We start from the raw sequence: 18,619 nt of genomic DNA, 5'->3' as shown, positions 1-18,619 counted from the left end.
GGCCAACTCGGAGAGTGCCTCGCGTTCCGTTTGCAACGAGATGATTCATTCTTCGCTTCGACTTATCGTCAGCTTATACATACGGTTTACAAGCTGTATTTATTTACTACCCCGTTTGTTGCTTCTCCAGTATACCTGGTACAAAGCGTATGATACCTGTTGTTGTATAGTGTCTTTAACAAGCGTTCTGTAACGGCCAGATCTAAGTTTGCTGTAATTTATACAGTAGTTGGACTGGCTTAAAAGTCTGTCTTAGCGGAATTAGTGAAATTTCTAGCAATTTGTTGTTTATTTTTCCATAAGAAAAAAAAAAAAAAAAAAAACTGAAAAATAAAAACGCGGACGATAAATGCATTTATTGTTCAACGATCCACAATATAAGTGAGATAACTTGCGACCGTACCGTTCCTTAAACAGTAATATCAGGATCACGAACAAATCGCGAAAAAGGGATCGCAACATTAACATCGGTCCGATCGACCCGATGCACGGGCAAAGATAACGCTGCGGTTCATCGTGAACGCACGTATTACACCTACGTATACGTCTTGCAATTATCAACATCCTACTACCCTATGCTACAGGATCTGATGCGGCGTACCGCACACGTCCCTTGTAGTAACCGTAACGTAGGCAGTGAGACGCGTGTACCTAAAAGGCGGCAATCGGCAGTCAGGGATGAAGGCAGCGGGAATAGGACGCGGGCATGGGTATAATAATTGTTATATCATCGGCTCGGAATTTCGCCTCTTGAGGTCGTCGCGCCTGTGGAACACGCGGGCGGTTGGCTCGCGGCGCTAGCGCCGGACTAACGCCGAGCCTCTCCGAGGATGTCCGAGTCCGCGCGGCGCGGGTTCCGTCGACGGGTTGGTTATTTTTACGCGCGGCGCGACGCGGCTCCGCGATCTCGCTCTCGCCCTCGCCGCGAAGGGAGCTCCGGTTATGTTCTTGCGGGCGAACGGTGTCGCGATCCGAAGAGCGTGATTTAGTTGGCCGAGAGGTCAGTCCCGTACCCGAGGTGGTGCATCGAGCCTCACTCTCCGCACCGTACCTACCCACCTACCTACCAATAATTATTCCCTGCTACCACACCTCCGTTATCCTCCACGAGGACCGTCCGTCCCGCGTGGTCGCCCCCCTCCTCTCGCCTACGTGTCCGCCTTCTTATCGCGTCCTTCCGATTCGTCCTCTCTCCCTGTCTCACGCCGATCTCTCTCAAACTTCGCCGGCGTATTTTTACTCACCACCCGACGTTTATTTACCCCTACCCGAATTCCGTAACGACGGGTCAAACCGCGTTCGTAAGAATATACGTGTATTCGTCGTTGCAGATTGACAAACCGATAAAGTGCGGAGTTGTGGTTCGGAATTATAGGCACCGTGGTGAAGTTTTTGTCGAGTTATCCGCGTTGCCGCTCAAAACTACCTACCTGTAAATTTGATGCAAGTGGAGTTGATCCCAAGTGCAGTCGTCACAACGGCGGCTGGGAAGAATAAGCGGGTCTAAGCTGTGTCATTTTCCTCGACAAGGCCAGCTTTCTGGTTCACTCAGTGTTCGTACGTGAAATAGGAGGAGCGGGCTCCAGCTGCAATTGAGCAGTAATAATCGTGAACAGAGTGCGAAGACCGAACACCGAGAGACCACTTATACAGCCCGTTCAACGATCTCGATCCATGCCGTTGCAAATTATCAATCGTTGAACGGACTCGGAACAATTCTCCAGATTGTGCCGACAGAGGATATCTCACCTAATCCAAATAAATATTCGCTTCCCGATTTATTATATCCGCCGGCAACAGATTGTCCCGATGACCGTAATAAACCCGGTAATGAACATGTTGTACGGTACGTCGTACCTACTCACGATTAGAACACGCTACCAGAAACGAAAGCATTCCGACCTGTACTCGTATAATCTCAGGCAGCGTAATTGCGAGCGCGTGTAAATATATCTCGCAATCACAAAGTAATTTGTATTATGGCATGTACATACATACACGCATACAATGAATACAATAACAATAGTTACTTGACGGCTGCCCGTTCCCACGGATGACACCGTAGATCGTTTTAAGAAAGGCACGCACGAGAGAATAAATCGGTATACTTATAATCTAGTCAGTTGAAAATGTTTGCGAGGGAGCCGAACGTTGGTGACACCCACGGTGATTTGTTGTACATTTGTACATACGGTAGCTACAGGTGAGCCACGCAACAGTCGCGTGTGCTGGCTGGTAGTATAAATAATACGATATCGTACACACGCGTATGGTATTAAAAAAAAAAAACCGTCACGGTGTTGCGTTGATCTACCTTGGCACGCAAGTTGTACCTGCCTGTTTATTTCAGTGCTAATTGTTTGGCATATGCGAGTCCGGCGGATTTGGTGATATATTTGGGGAGGCGGCAAGAATCGCGAGGGCGGAGGTGTACCGAATGATGGGTAGCAGGTCTCAGCCGACAAGAACGAGGATAACAAACGACGCGGAGAGCAACGTAAGGAAGACCGCAGGGAAGAAACGATCGGCGAGAAGATCAGTCCTCACTTCTCCGTCGCCGTCCTCGCCCTCGTTGTCACCGTCGCCCAGTTCGCCCTCGTCCTCGGCATCCGCGTCAGCGTCCCCGTCCCCCTCCCCGTCCCCGTCGCCGCCACGTGCACCCTCGGCTCCTGGAGTCTCGGCCGCACTCGCGGCACCCTTGAGGACGACGCCGGCACCGATTCCCGTCCCTTGCCCAGGTGAACCGGAACTTCTGAAATCCCTTACTACGGGGAAGATTAAGCGAGAGGCGCCGGATGACGAGATTAAGGTGAATTCAACTTTCGTTACTTCGTGTATAAATTGTACGTTTACATGCTGTAGGTACATACGTCATACAGTAGTGTTCATTGGTGCCTTGCGCTTCCGGCTAACTTGTTTGCGGTCCGAAACAAAACGCGGGTCTCGATTCTGCACGAATTGTGTGACAATGCGAGAGATTGGGAGTCATTGTCACATAATTCGTATAGAATCGAGACTCGCGTTTTGTCTCGGACCGCAAACAAGATAGCCGGCAGCCCGAGGCATTGATGAACATTGCCGTACGTATATGTATTGCAGGTTTGTCATAAACTTCAATGAAACATAGTTTAGCGGCACTGAAATTAATAACACAGGGGGCGGCTCAAATCTTTTATTTTTCAAGCACATGGTTTGATATTTATCACCATTAGCAATACACGTTATACATGTCGCTGTCGTACCTTACGGCATGTACCGTCTGTATAGATATATTTGTCGTTTAATCGTCGGACAACGTTTACGTGTAGCCCTGGCCATCTGTTAATCTGTGCGTAATTGCGTATATTATAACCTACACGCAAGCAGTATGAAGATACGAGATCGAGTAGCGGATCTGGGAGGGAGAGACGGGGTCTCGGGTTACCCTCCTTCATCTGATTTATTCGTAATCATAATAGGCTGAAACACGAGCGGCACCCGGCCGCATCTCGTCATTATACCCGCTGGGTTATATGGCTTATAGGTAGCCGAGTGCTCAGCTGATATTGTACATTCTGTATCTGCGTACATACATACATACATACATACATACATACATACATACATACATACATACAGGTGAGAGTTTTATCAGAATCATTTTTACCTATTCTCCGCGCAACACTTGTCTTCTTACCCTCAAACGGTGCTTTATACTACACTCAAGCTACTGCGGCACGGTGAGTGATTCTGAATCCGGTAGGTGCTCCTGCAACCATTCAAAAGGAAGAAACAGATTTTGATACAGTCGAATTAACTTCTCATTATATATCTTATTATCGAGGCACCATGCCATTATACTTGTTTACACTTGGCATTGAAAATGATGCCGGCATATCGTATCAGGTATAATACTCACCGTACCAGCACTCATCGCGACAATGAGACAGTTTCTACCTCAGACAGTGACCTACCTACCCGTAACATCCTCATATTCCGAACCTTCTCCTTTCGTCACAAAATCAAATTCGAAATTTCACTTGCTATGTAATATAGTAATACTTATATATCAAAAACACGTAGGTACTTAATACACGTAAACGCAGTTCATGTTTCACCCATGCGAAAGTTGAACGTTGCACGAAACAGAAGTTTGCCGCAATGCAGCGTTCGATTGCGGTTGTAGGTTTGGCAAAAGTTTATTATGGGATAGTTGGCTGGCAGAAGATACACCGTGTCCCGAAATTATCGCATAGAGTTTAAATACCGTAGGAAAAATTTAGGCCTGCGGTAGAACTCCTATATTGAAATTCTAACAACACTTTTTCAACTACGAGATCTAGCCGAAAGCGGATGAAATTGGATTTCGGGATATTCATCAATTTATTATTAACATCGTACAAAGGTGCAGAGAAATGCGAAATTTGTTAGAGGAAAATCAATGATATTATATACAATGATGCAATACGCCGATTCAAGGAGACAGATTATTGAACACTTTTCTTAACTTGCTTACAAATAATTGAGGTAAGATTTACATGGCAAAGAATACCCGGTCATTTTCGGATACCTTGTATGCGAGAAATAGTGAGTATCGTTAAGTTGTACGTAGTAAACGTGCGCTGCGTGGTGTGGGAAAATTCGCAGTTGCGAGCCAGACGAAGTCTGTTGTTTTCAGACTGAATGCGTTATCGTTATATCCACGTATGTTTGCAGGTAACTATGCGGTTCGGTTTGTCCATTTTGGGTCGTATCTCCTTTTCGTAGAAAGTACAATTTTTTTCAACTTCCTGAGACAAGGCATTTTCAGAAACTATTCTTCGCGTGGTTTTCACTTTTTCTCTCTGAAATCACGCGATTACTTAAAAAAGACCGCAGGAAAAAATCTCGCAAAGTCGTGTACACTTTGTCCTAAATTATTGCACTTCGGATGCGGATCCTGCTGAGTTTTGTTACGTCAACGGTAAAATCTAGTTCACCGCCGCAAGTAGTTAGGCGCAGAGATTAAAAAGTAGTACTGGGCGGAATACTTCCGTGTACGTATGTAACGATGTACCTACAACGATTCCCTGGTCGTATGACATAGAGCGTTGGCTGACCATCGCTTCGTCTCTACTACTGTAGAAAGCTCTATTGGACGGCAGACTCTACGCCGAGGTGCAGGAAATATATCGAAAGTCACGCATGACTTAATTAAAAATGTTGATAGTAAATTTGAAGAGAATTGTGTCCGCGAACAAACTCGCATCGCAATTTCATTATTACCGTATAACGTTGGGTTGCGATACTATACATGTTACGCATTTTGTAAATTTGTAAAACCACGAAACGTTGTATTTCCTGCTCTGTAATTTTTTAACAGTTTTCAGTAATTTTTCAATATTTTCTACCGACATTTCACGAATTAGCATTGCTACACACGTGCGATGTGTGCAATTGAAATTGTGGCAACAGTTTGGCTTTCGGTCGGGTTTGTTTCATATCATCATAAGATAAAGCGACGCCAATGAAGCGTTTTCCGATTCCCGTTTTCCGTGTCCTATTTCGTATCCGTCATATTGTATCCACGTAGGTGTCGGGTAACGCTGCCTCTAATGAGAACCTGACACTCTTCAGTCCAAGTTGAGCTCCGCTCATTGTCGGTCCTGTCTGTAAGGCCGGTAGCCTGTTTCTCATCTTCCTCGTCTCATGCTCATCTCGTTTTCTGGTTGACTCGAGTAGATGTAAGAGGAAAATACTGTCCAACGGTCAACAGTAGTATACACTTACAGTACACTTCGTCCAAGCCCTCGCGAAAGTGATTCAGAGACCCAGGGGAGAATTCGAAACGATGGCACTTGAACCGCGAGTAAATACGTACCCACTATCGTACGATAGCTGGCTCGGTAATATTGAAGAGTCAAGAAAAAAAGACGAAGCATCGTGCAAGGGTTGCCGTTCCCACACGCCACGGGTCAACGCATTTTTGCCAATCGAAATCGTGCTGGTACCACGTCAACGTCGAGATATCTATGCAGTGTGTGCTTTTCGAACTTGAGAGATGTTCCAGGAATCGCGATAAACCCTAGGTTTGCAACATGGGAGCGTATTGTTTGTCCCGTCACACGGCATTGCGTCCGCGGTCCGTTTACCATCGCAGCTTACTTTGTCCCGAGGTATTTTGCGATGCAGGTATTATACCCTGTATAACGCATTGGTAGGCATTCCCTCGCATTTATGGCTGTAAGTGTAGGTACCAGCCTCGTATTTTATCCGAGACTCATGGGAACAAGTCCGTTCACGTACCTACCTGTATTTGAATAAATTTATTCACTATACATATAGCTTTTACGGGTACGCATGAAAGCTCGGAATTTCTAACTGCGACAGAAACGTGTTTTCAATTATATTATAATCTGCTCGAGGACCCGTCTTTTTACAAATTTCTCAAACTCCAACCTATACGAGGAAAGAGAGTAAAAAGTATGAAACAAAAAAAAAAAAAACCAATAATAATAACAATACTTGAATGCGAAGTCAATTAGTAGGGTGCATGACACACGTGCTATTGCGGTAACGGGCATAGGTAGCTGGTTATGCGTGTTCATGTTTATAATGGGTTATCGTAAGAGAGCTGAAAATTTACCAGTAGCGTACGATAGAATGCAAGGAAATTCAATACGCCAAAGGCAACGCGAGATCTGTGCGTTTGTAATTTGTGCAGTATCCTCCTCGGGAACGTACATAGGTATATACATACAGGTAGGTATAAACATACGTCCGATATACCGGCGCTTTTGCATGTATAGATATATCTGTGAACCCATCTGCATTCTGTAACCTAGTACGTGCGCACGAATCGTAAGAATAAAGTAGGGGGAGCGTTTGTACCTACATATGTTATACTGACAACAAGCGATCGCCGAATACCCGATCTACTTTGACAATTTTTGGTTACGACAGTGAACGCTAATTCATTCCGAACGCGGCGATGGGGCGACTGGGATGATTGTATTTATGATCGCAGTGTATGTCTAGGATATATTTGCGAATCGCGGGGCGACGAAGGAGGAGCAGCTGTGCGGGATAGACGAACAGGGATTCGTTCCGCCGAATAATACACGCGCGGCGCCCCGGAGTTGTAACGCTACACCCGCGGTAACGCGACTCCGGCAGGAGATCCCCGGCAGTCGTGAAACGAACGGCGTGCATATTATGTCTCGTTGTTATCGTTATACATGCAATTTTCTCAGCTCTTTTTACGTGAAAATATATTTACATCTGCGATTTTCATCAATTTTCACGAATCATCCTTCGCGGCAGTGCATCTTCGAGAATAGATTCTTCTCGAGATATTCATCCATCTACCTATCGTGTAAGCCGTGTTACACTCGGTGGTCAAGTCATATACTCGCCGTAACACCTGGGCGGAAAAATCGCGCTGATAAGAAATGCCAGATCGATAAAAATTTGGAAGAAATTTTTCGTCAAGTGTACTCCTATCGACGTTGTCATGCCCGCGAGGTGCGATCAACCGGCCGGTCAAATCTGGCCACGTTCTGCAGGTATAGATTTTTATCGAGCATCTGTATCGTATTGTTTATAAAATTGGTGTACCGAGTTACTTGACCCCTGTATTACTGGTAAATAACCTAAAAGAGCGATAAAAAAGATTAGTGTATGTGGGAATAACGTTCCAAGGTACAAGAGGGTAAAATTAATCAAAAAACGAAAGTCATTGATAAGACCCTTAAAACTTGACAACGAAATCGCAAAATAGTTCACTTTCGATGCTCGAATCTTCGTAAATCACGCGACCCCTCGACAAGACGAAGCAAATAACCACAGATCTGCAGGGTAGCACCTTGTTCATGGTATCTGACTATTGTTAACAAAGTATCGCGTGTGTTTTTTTTTTTTTATTTTTTCTTCAACCATCAACACTCTGACCGGCGTTTCATCCGGCATTCAAGCTTATGCGAAAATTTCGCAGGAATACGCAGCAACGGCGATGAGCGAACTCCTCGGTTGGTACGGATACGACAAGGTGGACAGCGGTTGCACGAGGGGGCTCAACTTGGACCACTTCGCACCTCCGGCACCCTCCCGGCATCTCCATCACCTGCCCCGTGCACTGTCGCGGGCCCTCGCTGCCGTTCCCTTTCCACGATCGCACCATTCGCGTTCGAGATCACCACCCTCGGTGACCCTCGGGGCAGTTGGATCCGCGGAAACTGGACCACCCCCGCCAACCTCGTCGCCGTTCTCGTTGAGGACGGGACCTGGGAGCCCCAGGGCGCCGGAGAGCAGCGACACCGCGCCCGACACCCCCGGTAAGTATTCGATACAAGTAATACTTCGCCACGATACTCGTACGAATAGTTAGGGGCCGTTCAAGTATTAGCTAATGCATTTTTTTTGCAAATTTTTGCATCCCAACCCTCGTAACAACGATCGGTAACGTTTGCTTGTTTTGCCCGCTATCATGTTTTTTAACGTTAGCTAACGCCTACCGAAAAGTTTATTGGTAAGTCGGTTCAATTACCCAGGAATGGCAAAAATGCCGTTTATAGTCACATACCTTATTGAATATTAATTATTAACACACATTAACATGTTGAATAAAACGTGAATTCATTACGTTAGCTAACGCTTATCTGAAACGTCTACTAGTATGGGGTAACATTTGACAACGTTTCTCCGAATGGCCTACCCCTGTTTTATCGTTAGCTAATACTTGAATGGTCCCTCACGCATCTCGAGTGCTGTATCATTCACCTGTAGATGTACGCGTCTCGTTACAGTACTTGTAACAAACTGGGAGGCAATTTATATTGCACTTATTGTTAGTTTACCGAAGTTGGCGATGACTCGGTGTGGCGTTGCGCTGCGCGCCTCGACAGTTCTTGGTACACACAACATGTATTCTCGTTTGGTTCGAGCAGTTTCCCAACTTCCTTCGTTCTAGGAAACAACGAACCTCTGCGGTATAACCTGCGAGCGAAACCAATAAAATACGCAATTAATATCCCTCTACCTTTTCCTTACAGCATCCACCGCTCCTTCGATCTAAAAGCCCTACGATCACACCGCCGTGAACGTGCGTAGAAGATGCACAGAACCTTATTATACAACCTGGACTCGCTTCAGGGCCGGGGTGATAATTCGGATACCGACAGCAATGTCCTTGGTATGCTATTGGCAATTGATCGCGTTAAATAAATTTCAGAGGATGACCCCCCTACCGTATTGTACTCGTAGTAAAATCGTTTAGGTATACGCATGTTGTACGGTAAGGTCTGTACGCTTTGTTATACCTTGAACCGGGAGGGGGTCAAAAGTTGGAAGGGTCAGTATTTGGAATGGACAGGGTGGATATATCGAAATTTCAAACATGCGAAAATAAAATAACGAAAAATGACTCGCTCGAAATTGTTCTCGATTTTTGGATGTTCGAAATTTCGATGTATCCACCTGTCCATTCCAAATACTGATCCTTCCAAGTTTTGACCTCCACCCCTTGAACCGATACGTTACACGGGATATACTCGAGTCGTCGAATTCTAGAGATTATCCCCTTCTAGCGTTTCCGATTTGAAGAAATGGTCAGAAACCGAGAACCTCAGTATACCGCGTATCTCGAGTCCTCGTGTACCGTTCAGTATTTATTGCGCTCTCTCGGTAGCCGCGGATGTCCAGGCGAGAGAGAGAGGCCGTGTATAGCGTATCGCGTTACAAAAGCGATTCTATTTCTGTGTGCACGTCGTCCGCCGAGATGGGCACGATTCTTCGGAGGTGCCGACACCGAAACCGAGGTCCGCACCGAAATAATGCTGATTTTCGGATAGGACAATGAACGTGATCACGGCGTGTGATGTGTCTACTTGTGTACCTCTAATTATAGTTGCATTTTGATCGGCTCGAACGAATGGTTTGGAATACGTCGAGCCGCACGTTGTCAGTATTGATATACGTCTACGGGACATAGGTAGACCTAAGCTCCCGTAGAGTAGAGTTTTTACCGCATAGGGCAAGCGTACCGGTTATCGCCACGTTTAGACCTTTTCATTTTTCTAAATTATAAACTTACGGCAAGAATTGCGAATTTCTCGATGACTAAAACCAATTGCTAGAGGGTTGCACTAAGAAAATTTCTTTTCTCTGGTAATCTTGGAACTAGGGATTAAACAGATACAATCAAAAAAGGTTAATAATTGGGACATGGTCGATAACTGGCCCACTTACCTTAGGTCAATCGTGTGGATTTGGCTTTCCATCGAGCAGCGCGAGCGTCGTTTGTGGTCGAAACTACTTACCTCGTCAAATCCGCGTTACACACATGCTTCGGTATCAGATACGTACGGGAAAAAAAAAAATAAAAAAATTGGAGGTAGGCTCGCCTGCAAGGTTTGAGTCGCGGTTGTTAGTTGACGGTCTTTAAACCTCCAATTTGATAATCTCACTTCGAATGTGTAAGTCACAGGTATACATGTCAGTTCGTTCGGCATTCGGCATTCATTGGCGTCATGGTCGTATTACCTTGGCTTGACTCCGTAATTTTCGTAATCTGAAAGTATCGGGTATCATCTTGGCGGTGTTGTTGTTAGCTCCTCGGTTTGCCCGCAGGATATCTTTTCACTGCGGAGACAGAGACGAACGAGCAGCCGCCCTTCTATCCTATAAATGCAGCAGCATGCGCAACATAGGTATAGATATACATGCGGCGAATATATGTGAACGCATCCCACGTGGTTGTGGAAAATACACGGGGCAACGAGACTGCACCTTGCCGCAGATGCCGGTATAAGGATATATCTATACCTATGCGACGGTATCGCACATACGCAGGGTTAACCATTCCTAACTATGGAATGATTGACCCTGTTTGTTTAGCGGTATACCTACACTGTTAAAGATTTCAGTATGGAACTTCGTACACCGTGTGGGCTGTTTTATTCGGATACGGAACAGCGAATTCACCATACATTAACGGTCCGCTCAATTTACTAGTACAATAAATTTACCGCTCAATTTAAGGTAAATTCAAATAACTTTTTTTGCGTTCTTCCTATAAACTTTCGCAAAATCAAAAGCTTTCGTGGTAAATCTAAGATAAATACACAGTAATTTGCAAATTCGTCACTGCGCCGAATTTGTAAATTTGCAACTTGATTTCGCAAGTCGACAACTTTTTTGTACAGTAAATGTCTAGTAAACTCACAATTATTTTTAACCGTGCTTACCAGTGCGGTGAGCCAGCTGTAGTGTACATGAACGCACCCTCGAACCTTTACATGCCTGTCTAGTGTTTGTACACGGTAGGCTGGTTCGTTTCGTTGACGACTCTCCTGCAGGTCATTGGCGATCTATCCGTCTCGTCGAGTTCGAGTCTCGGATGTCGCGTACCTGTAACACAGTCAAATAATTACGGCTGCATCGTACCCCGTCCAATTCCCCGCGTCAATTCGTCGGCGCCTTTTGTCCACCCGAACCCGTTCCTCGTGGTACTGTCACAGTACAGCTATTAACTAGTTATCCACTACTGTTTCAGGCATTTCTCCTATTAGCATATGTACGTGTACGCTGCGCATACACGAACGTGCACGTTAACTTTAGCGAATACCGCTCAGAATTATATTATCGAACTCGACGACAGTCTGGTCGAGTCATTTTTAAAGGTGAAAATTATTTGTAAGACATCATTTTGCGAGCGCTTACGAGCTCGCTGACCAAGCGATAAGTACTCTGCTGCAGTTATTTGCCGAAAATAATTTTCCGTTTTCGCCGACAAACCGCCGCCATGCGGCTCACTCTTAAGCGTGGCTTGTGCCGTATGCACGCGTGTAGAAATCCGAGAATAACTACAGTTTGAATTATACCTATATTAATACCTATAACGGACTTCACGTGGAGAAGAGCACGGCAATAAGATCGAAGTCAACCACCGCTCGAATCTGTCTGTAAAACATTCCAGAATGAACCAAGTTACAGGGCCGATAGGGCACAATTGGCGTTTGTGTTCGATCGGATTGGACGGTGCCCGTATTTCTTTCAGTTGGATCCGGCAGGATTGGGTACAGCCAATAAACGATCGGTTATTTCAATGTATATTATTTATCATTCACACCGCGGACATTTAATTAACTCCCGCTTTTTGCACCGCTACACGTTTACAGAGGCTTGCGTTTATAATTTGATAATTAGATCCATTCAACTACATTCAGGAATGTTACGACCTCGTGGCTTGCCCCTAATTTGCGAAGCTGTAGTAGTATTAGTGTATTGCATACACATGTAATCTTCAATACGTAAATCCGTACGTACTTACACACGTGCGTACATACAAGATATGGTCGGGACTCGCTAGCTGGGTCGAGGGAAGAAAACCGAGACTTCGCCGGGGATCAACCATCAACCATCAACCATCAACCATCCACCATCCACCATCCTGCACCGTCCCTCGCCATCCTCCCGACCAACCTGCACCACCCGGAGACGCAATAGCGAGGGTGTCACGTGGCGGGCACGAGAACTCGATCCTGGCCGCAACCGAACACCATCGGCGTACTAACCATGCGTAAATATACACCAGACCTGGTACAAATACGTACAACCTGGCAGGGATAGAATATACCCACATGGATGCACCTACACCTGCAGTCCAACTACCAGCTAACAGCCATGTAATGCACGCCCAGCTGTAGGTATATTACGTGAGAATATTGCCCGCGTCGCGGCAACGCGGGGGTTAGGGACGCTTCTCGCTGCAAGACCTACAACCTCCGTACGTGTCATATAATATAAATACAGGCACATAATACTGCGTGGGTATATCGTTGATCATAATACCGTGCGCGATATAAGACGACTTTTGCCTGTCCTTCTTCCACCTGCAGGGTAGTGGTTTCCCTGCAAGAGACCAAGGCTGTGATACTTGTTATAGCGAAAAACTTGAGGCTTGTCGTTAGTATACGTATAACCCCGCGTTGTACATGTACGCGGTTTACAAATCAGATGAGATTTAAAACACCCACGTGAGATGCATACCTCTGAATCGAGAATTTAAGCTGCAGCCAGGGGGGCGGGAGGGATGAAGTCGCATACGCCTCTGGGAGCGCCCGTAAATTACGTCGTCGGCTGGGAGGGGGGGATTGTCAAATTATGACGGAAGGTAACTCCGAGAAAGGAAGGGGGGGGGGGTAAAGAGATAATGACGTCACATGGAAAAAGCGAAATTCACAAATAAAAAATATTTCTATTAACGCGGTCTCGCTGAGGCGTTGCGGCTCGGGAATAGCGTGGCTCCTGTAATCACAGGTATGAAATAAATTTTGTGTAATGCATATGGGGCTTTCCGCGTCAGATCGACCCGACCGAAAGCCTGACCCTCTTCGAATTTGTTTAAGCATCGTGAAAACTTTCTTTTACTTGTCGAGAGTGTTGGTGATTTTTTTTTAGATTTTTATTCGACGACACTTAGACGTTAGCATTCGGTATAATATGTGCGGAAATCGGAAACGTCCAAAGTGTAATTAAGTATTACTCGAAAACTATTGATTGTGTAAAAAAAAAAATTAGAGTTTTGAGTGAATTTCAACGTCAACATGTGCAAAAAATTTTCGAGGCGGCTGAAAGTACGTAAAAGCTAAAAGAATATTAGTTTTTGAGATTTCTCAAAAGTGGCATAATTTTTGTCGACAAAAATTTCAGAGGATGTTCCTTTCTCACTGTTCAAGAACTTGTGTAAACTTTATCAAGGTCCGGGATCTGGTTTCCAAGCTATGAATTTTTTTCAGTATTTGAAAAAAAAACTAAAGAAATTGTTTTTGAATTTTTTATCATGGGCCGGAATTTGCTTTTTCGTGCGGATCTGCAGGCTCTTGGTGAGGTCGGTCTGACGTGGAAAGCTCCATGCGTACTTCTTTTCATTGTGATAGTTTAAAAAAATTTTGAATAGGAATATGTAAGAGGGGGGTTGAAACCCTCAAAATTCGACGACGCAATTTGTGGACGCTCCCTCTGTCTACATTTTCACGTTTGTAAGACTTGGCTGACCTACAGGGATTATAAAAGACGAGGATCGAAAGGGGCTGATCGTATTCTGATTGGATAGCGGGTGTAACGGTGACGGGGCGCAGTCTGGTATCTCGAGTTCGTATTGGTGGCTTCGAGCCTTTTAGTCATAGCCGTTACCCGGGGGCTACCGATGTCGTCGTTCCGGTGCAGAAGCGAAGCGATGGCCGATGCCTGATGGCCCATGGCGATGGCAGCGATGACGGCGATGACGGTGCGACCTGTGCGTTGTATATTTCAAACTTCGGCCCGTTCGCAGAGCGAGGGTCGTGATTAATGATATGGAAAGTAGATCAGCGCGCGATACAATTCTCGGAACTGACAGCCACCGCACTGCACGTGCCAGGCTCCCGGCAAATCTTGGCTCGGTTTGCCCCACGCTATAGACATTATACGTAGATTCTAAGTAATTAGGCTAATACCGTACACCTATCGTTGGCTCGAGGCGTTAGTGCAAATGTATAAGTTATTCTCCTAATTCGAGGCTTCGATCAAGTGAATTAGTCGCAATATTTGAAAATTATTTTCTTGTAGTCGCGGAAGGAAGAATTTAGCCCTTCAACGATGTTGGCGCTGACTGCTGAGTCCATTCGCCTCTTGCGATACCTGACAGGACATTACAACTAAGAATCATTTTCTAAATTCAGAATTAATGCAGGTTATTTGAAAATTATTGCCGAAGATACTCATGAACTGGTTTATTCTTGCATCACGGGCAGTATACCTACTGCACACCTATGGTATAACTGCATTAAGCGTGGTCCGCACTGAACAGCAACATATTTTCTGTTCATTAATTTCCGTTGTTCGTTCACTGTATATTGTTTTGCTGCACCCGAGACTCACCGCTACTTGCGATCTCGATGAACCCAGCGATATATGTAGTGCTCGTTATTCACAGACTGTTCTTCATTTTTCGATCGGATTGTTATATGATGTAAGTTTCATTCTGGTATCGAAAATTACACAGGTCTGCGATAAAATATTCTATTTCAGTTGCGTGGGATGTTTTTTGTAATTTAATTATTATGTTAACGAGTGTGCTAAATCCGAAAATGACTTCCATTTCCCTCCGTCACGTACAGCATTCTTGCAAAATACAAGGTGTTTGCTTAAAAAAAGGCATAACAATGACGAAAAACCCAACATTTCATTACAATCATCTAAACAATATTTCTTATAAAATTAAACGAACAACTTGTTCGTGAAATGTACTCAACATTCCGTGCCCACTCTTTTTGCCTATGAAATCTTTTCTTCCTATTGATTCCTCTCGGAACACGCTTCCGCTTTCCATTTTCTGTTCGCCTGTTTGTATTTATTCTTGAGTCTCGAACTATAATACATGTTAAATGGAAGTAAGAAATCGCCTTTGCACAGGATTTTCAGAATCAAGAATAGGATACCAGATTTCGAGTTAAGCGGGAGTTTTACTCTAATTGAAACTACAAACACGAGTACGAGAAAAAACCTGGCGTGATGGATTTTTTTGAGTACTTTTTCCGGTTTCAGTGAGTAAAAATTTATAAGAAACGGTATAATAAATCTGTGCAGTTTTTTGGTTGCAGACCTGTGTTATAACCACCCCTGCTCGTCGAAATTTCACCTTGATTTTAACGGCGAGCCATTTTACGTTATCTATCATTGTCAGTATCCTACTTTGTATCATGATATTTTCAACTACCTATACCTTACACTACGTCCGCAGTGATCTTACTGTTTTACTCAAGACTATGGTATACTCTTTTATTCGCGCACATATCACGTATAACCAAACCTCACGCCGCATGCTGCTGTAAACTCCGGGCTGCTAGCATTCCCGGTTCATCCAAGTCATCGTGAGTATATCTATTTCGTTTTCAGACGGGCCAACGAATTGTTCTTGGTGCGGACGCACCGGAGATAGTTGGGAACCTGGGGGTGGCTCTGTTTCCGGCGGCGGAAGTACCTCTGGTCAGTTTTGCAGCGAGGCCTGTTTCGCCGCGGGCAGACGGGCGGCTTTCAAAAGGGCCCGGACATGCGACTGGTGCAGACACGTTCGCCATTCCGTCAGCTACGTGGATTTTCAGGTGAATTCATCATATCACACACACCTGAGAAGAGCCGGTGAAAACGGTCGAGTTAAACATTCATTGAGTCTGCGGGTGCGTAAACCCGCTGCCATCCACCCTTGCCGTATTATAAAGACGACAAGTTGGCATAGCCGCAGAGCCACTGGCTGTTACTCTTCACCGTTTATTACCGTGTAAATTTCAGTGATATTTGCTAACATGTGTGTATCTGTGCGCGTGAATGTGTGTATAATTGCAGGACGGAGAAAGCCAGCTGCAATTTTGCAGCGACAAGTGCCTGAACCAGTACAAGATGAACATCTTCTGTCGAGAAACTCAGGCTCACTTGGAACTGCATGGTTTAACCGGCGCTCCTTCGGTAAACGGTGTAGCTGGTGCCTCGACTGGTTTAATAACACCGGAATTGTGGCTGAAGGACTGCAGGTCGCCGCCACTCAGCCCGAAAGAAGGATCGCTGGTAGTTGAAAATGACGAGGATGCCGAGAATGACGATCGGAACGTTGCTGATGAACCTTGCACGGAAGCAACACCATCGGATGGCGGCAGTGACGACAAGGATATAATGACTAAGACGAGTATCAGCCCACCGGCACGACGCGTGGGGATATGCGACATTAGCCATCCAATGAGCGTTTCGTTCACCAGAAGCAGAATGCGACCTGCTGCACATCCGCGACGCACGGCACTCGCGGGAGAATGGAATCAACGCCGGGGACGAGAACGATCCGACGACGAGGAACGGGAGGCTGACGAGGAGCGAAAACGCGACCGAGACATGATCGAGCGTGAAGTGATCAAGGAGACGATCAAAGAGTCTCTAAGGGAAAGGGAGTTGTCGCTGGTAGGATCCAGCCTTGTGCCGTCGAGGCAGGAAGTACCGCCGAATTCGAATGTTCGTCGAGAGGTTGACGCCCCGCTGCTTCCGCCTCCTCTAACGTCAGCGATCGTCCCCAATTCTGGCCCAACGGTGCGGGAGCGTGGCAGAGATCATACCGTCGCTGACATACTCGCTCGCGATCCTAACAGCTCTGTTTACGAATCCGCGATCAAGGATCCCACCGGAGAACGTCGCGGCGCTCGGGAGGGCACGATCCATATCAAGGACGTTAACGAACTAATACGCGATCCTCCTGTATCACGCGGTCGCAGAAGCATACGTTACGGTCGCCCACGACGCGTTCCAAGGTCTCCGCCTTGGGTTCGGCGGGAATCGTTGCCGCCTCCGAGTCCGATCACTAATAGGATAATTCCGTCCCCCGTAATACTTCCGCGTCAGTCTCAATCTCTGCCTCAAGTTCCACCGCAGCCACAGCCTCAACCTCTACCTCAACATCAACCCCATCTGCCGTTTCGCTTTCCCCAAATGCAGAATGATGATATTTATTCAGCAACCGGTGTCAGGGTTCAACCGAGCATCCCGCGACCTCCAAGCCACCATCCTTATTCTTTAAACCCGCAATCCTCGTCGGTACCGAACTTGTCAAATAACTCGTCCCTCTTGCCACCCGTGACCGTTCTGGTACCGTATCCCATACCAATTCCCATCCCTATACCAATTCCTATTCCGATTCCCATACCACTTTTCGGCGAATACACGGCGGACAAGGTATCGATCCACAGTACAGAGAGCCCTTTACCGGAAGATCTTTCGCACCGACCTGTGACCAGCACGGGACAATCTGAAACTGTCGTGAATTTCGCCTCGATGACACCGGCGGCAACGACGACGACGACAACGATGACGACGACGCCTACCAGTTCGGTAATTTCAACCAGTTCAACGGCCTCGTTAGCCCCAACGATATGTACCGCAAATGTGATCGGAACACCCTCGAGTATGGCTCGGACGAGGGCGAGGGGACGCAGCAGTACGAAGACGGAAAAAAATCCGCAGTCGGCGGTGCTGCAGTTATCGCCACTGCAGCAACTTTCGCAAACCTCACCGAGGACTGCGAGAACAGTGCAGAGAAAGCGGCGGCGTAACACCGCCGATGCCCCGGAAGTGGATGACGGTGAGAAACTTGAACTAAAACGACGTAACAAGTTCGTCCCGGTCTAGAGTGAGTCGTTAAGGAGCCTTGAAGATTGTTGCAGTGTAACTGCAGGACATTATCACCCTAACCATGAGTTGAAAAAGAGACATGTATATCTATACCATGTATAACCATAGGGCAACGGTGCTAATATGCAATAGTATGTGTACTGTAGTTTCTGAACCATTCTACTATAATACGATGATGTATCTTGTACGTATTGAATGTAGTATTGCAACATCGGACCGCGGTGTGATAACAACGGGTCAGAAGTGAAATATTTGAGCAGCAAAAAGTAACGCGACAAAGAAAAATGTTCCGATAATAAAAGCACAAATACTATTAGTCGACGATTCACGTGTACTCTTTATGGATATGTCGGAAGTCTTCCTTCAAAAACCGCCGATGGCCCTTCTTACAGGATAATATCATCTCTACACACACAGCATACTCTGTTGAAGCTACATGCAGCATTTTGTTTGT

General features: G+C 45.9%; 2 protein-coding genes across 3 annotated transcripts in view; both read left to right on the top strand.

Annotated features, from left to right (window-relative positions):
• LOC124301626 (monocarboxylate transporter 10) overlaps positions 1–17,440 on the top strand; it is a 35,232-nt gene extending 17,792 nt beyond the window's left edge. The window contains exon 8 of the mRNA XM_046756944.1: positions 17,331–17,440. Within this exon, the coding sequence (XP_046612900.1) occupies positions 17,331–17,342 (12 nt within the window). The 3' untranslated portion in view covers positions 17,343–17,440. The remainder of the gene's footprint in view (positions 1–17,330) is intronic.
• LOC124301622 (sine oculis-binding protein homolog B) lies at positions 869–18,484 on the top strand. Of its 2 annotated transcripts, none has more exons than XM_046756928.1 (4): positions 869–2,809; positions 7,952–8,291; positions 15,895–16,100; positions 16,342–18,484. In XM_046756928.1, exons 1-4 carry the CDS (start codon positions 2,438–2,440, stop codon positions 18,160–18,162), a joined length of 2,739 nt encoding a protein of 912 aa, XP_046612884.1. In that variant the 5' UTR covers positions 869–2,437; the 3' UTR covers positions 18,163–18,484. The 2 variants fall into 2 exon arrangements, with proteins under 2 accessions (XP_046612884.1, XP_046612885.1); XM_046756929.1 differs by lacking the exon at positions 869–2,809 and adding an exon at positions 6,443–7,523.
• The last annotated feature ends 135 nt before the right edge of the window (positions 18,485–18,619 follow it).

The sequence above is a fragment of the Neodiprion virginianus genome, chromosome 3, assembly GCF_021901495.1.
Source record: "Neodiprion virginianus isolate iyNeoVirg1 chromosome 3, iyNeoVirg1.1, whole genome shotgun sequence".
NCBI classification, from domain to species: domain Eukaryota; kingdom Metazoa; phylum Arthropoda; class Insecta; order Hymenoptera; family Diprionidae; genus Neodiprion; species Neodiprion virginianus.
This window is presented reverse-complemented; position numbering and strand designations above follow the sequence as displayed.

What these genes read in the sequence shown, in the direction of transcription:
- LOC124301622 (XM_046756928.1), top strand. Translation starts at nt 2,438, where the DNA reads ATGATGGGTAGCAGGTCTCAGCCGACAAGAACGAGGATAACAAACGAC. An exon ending in CGCCGGATGACGAGATTAAG is followed by an intron (nt 2,810 to 7,951) that starts GTGAATTCAACT and finishes AAAATTTCGCAG; the next exon opens with GAATACGCAGCAACGGCGAT. An exon ending in TCAGCTACGTGGATTTTCAG is followed by an intron (nt 16,101 to 16,341) that starts GTGAATTCATCA and finishes GTATAATTGCAG; the next exon opens with GACGGAGAAAGCCAGCTGCA.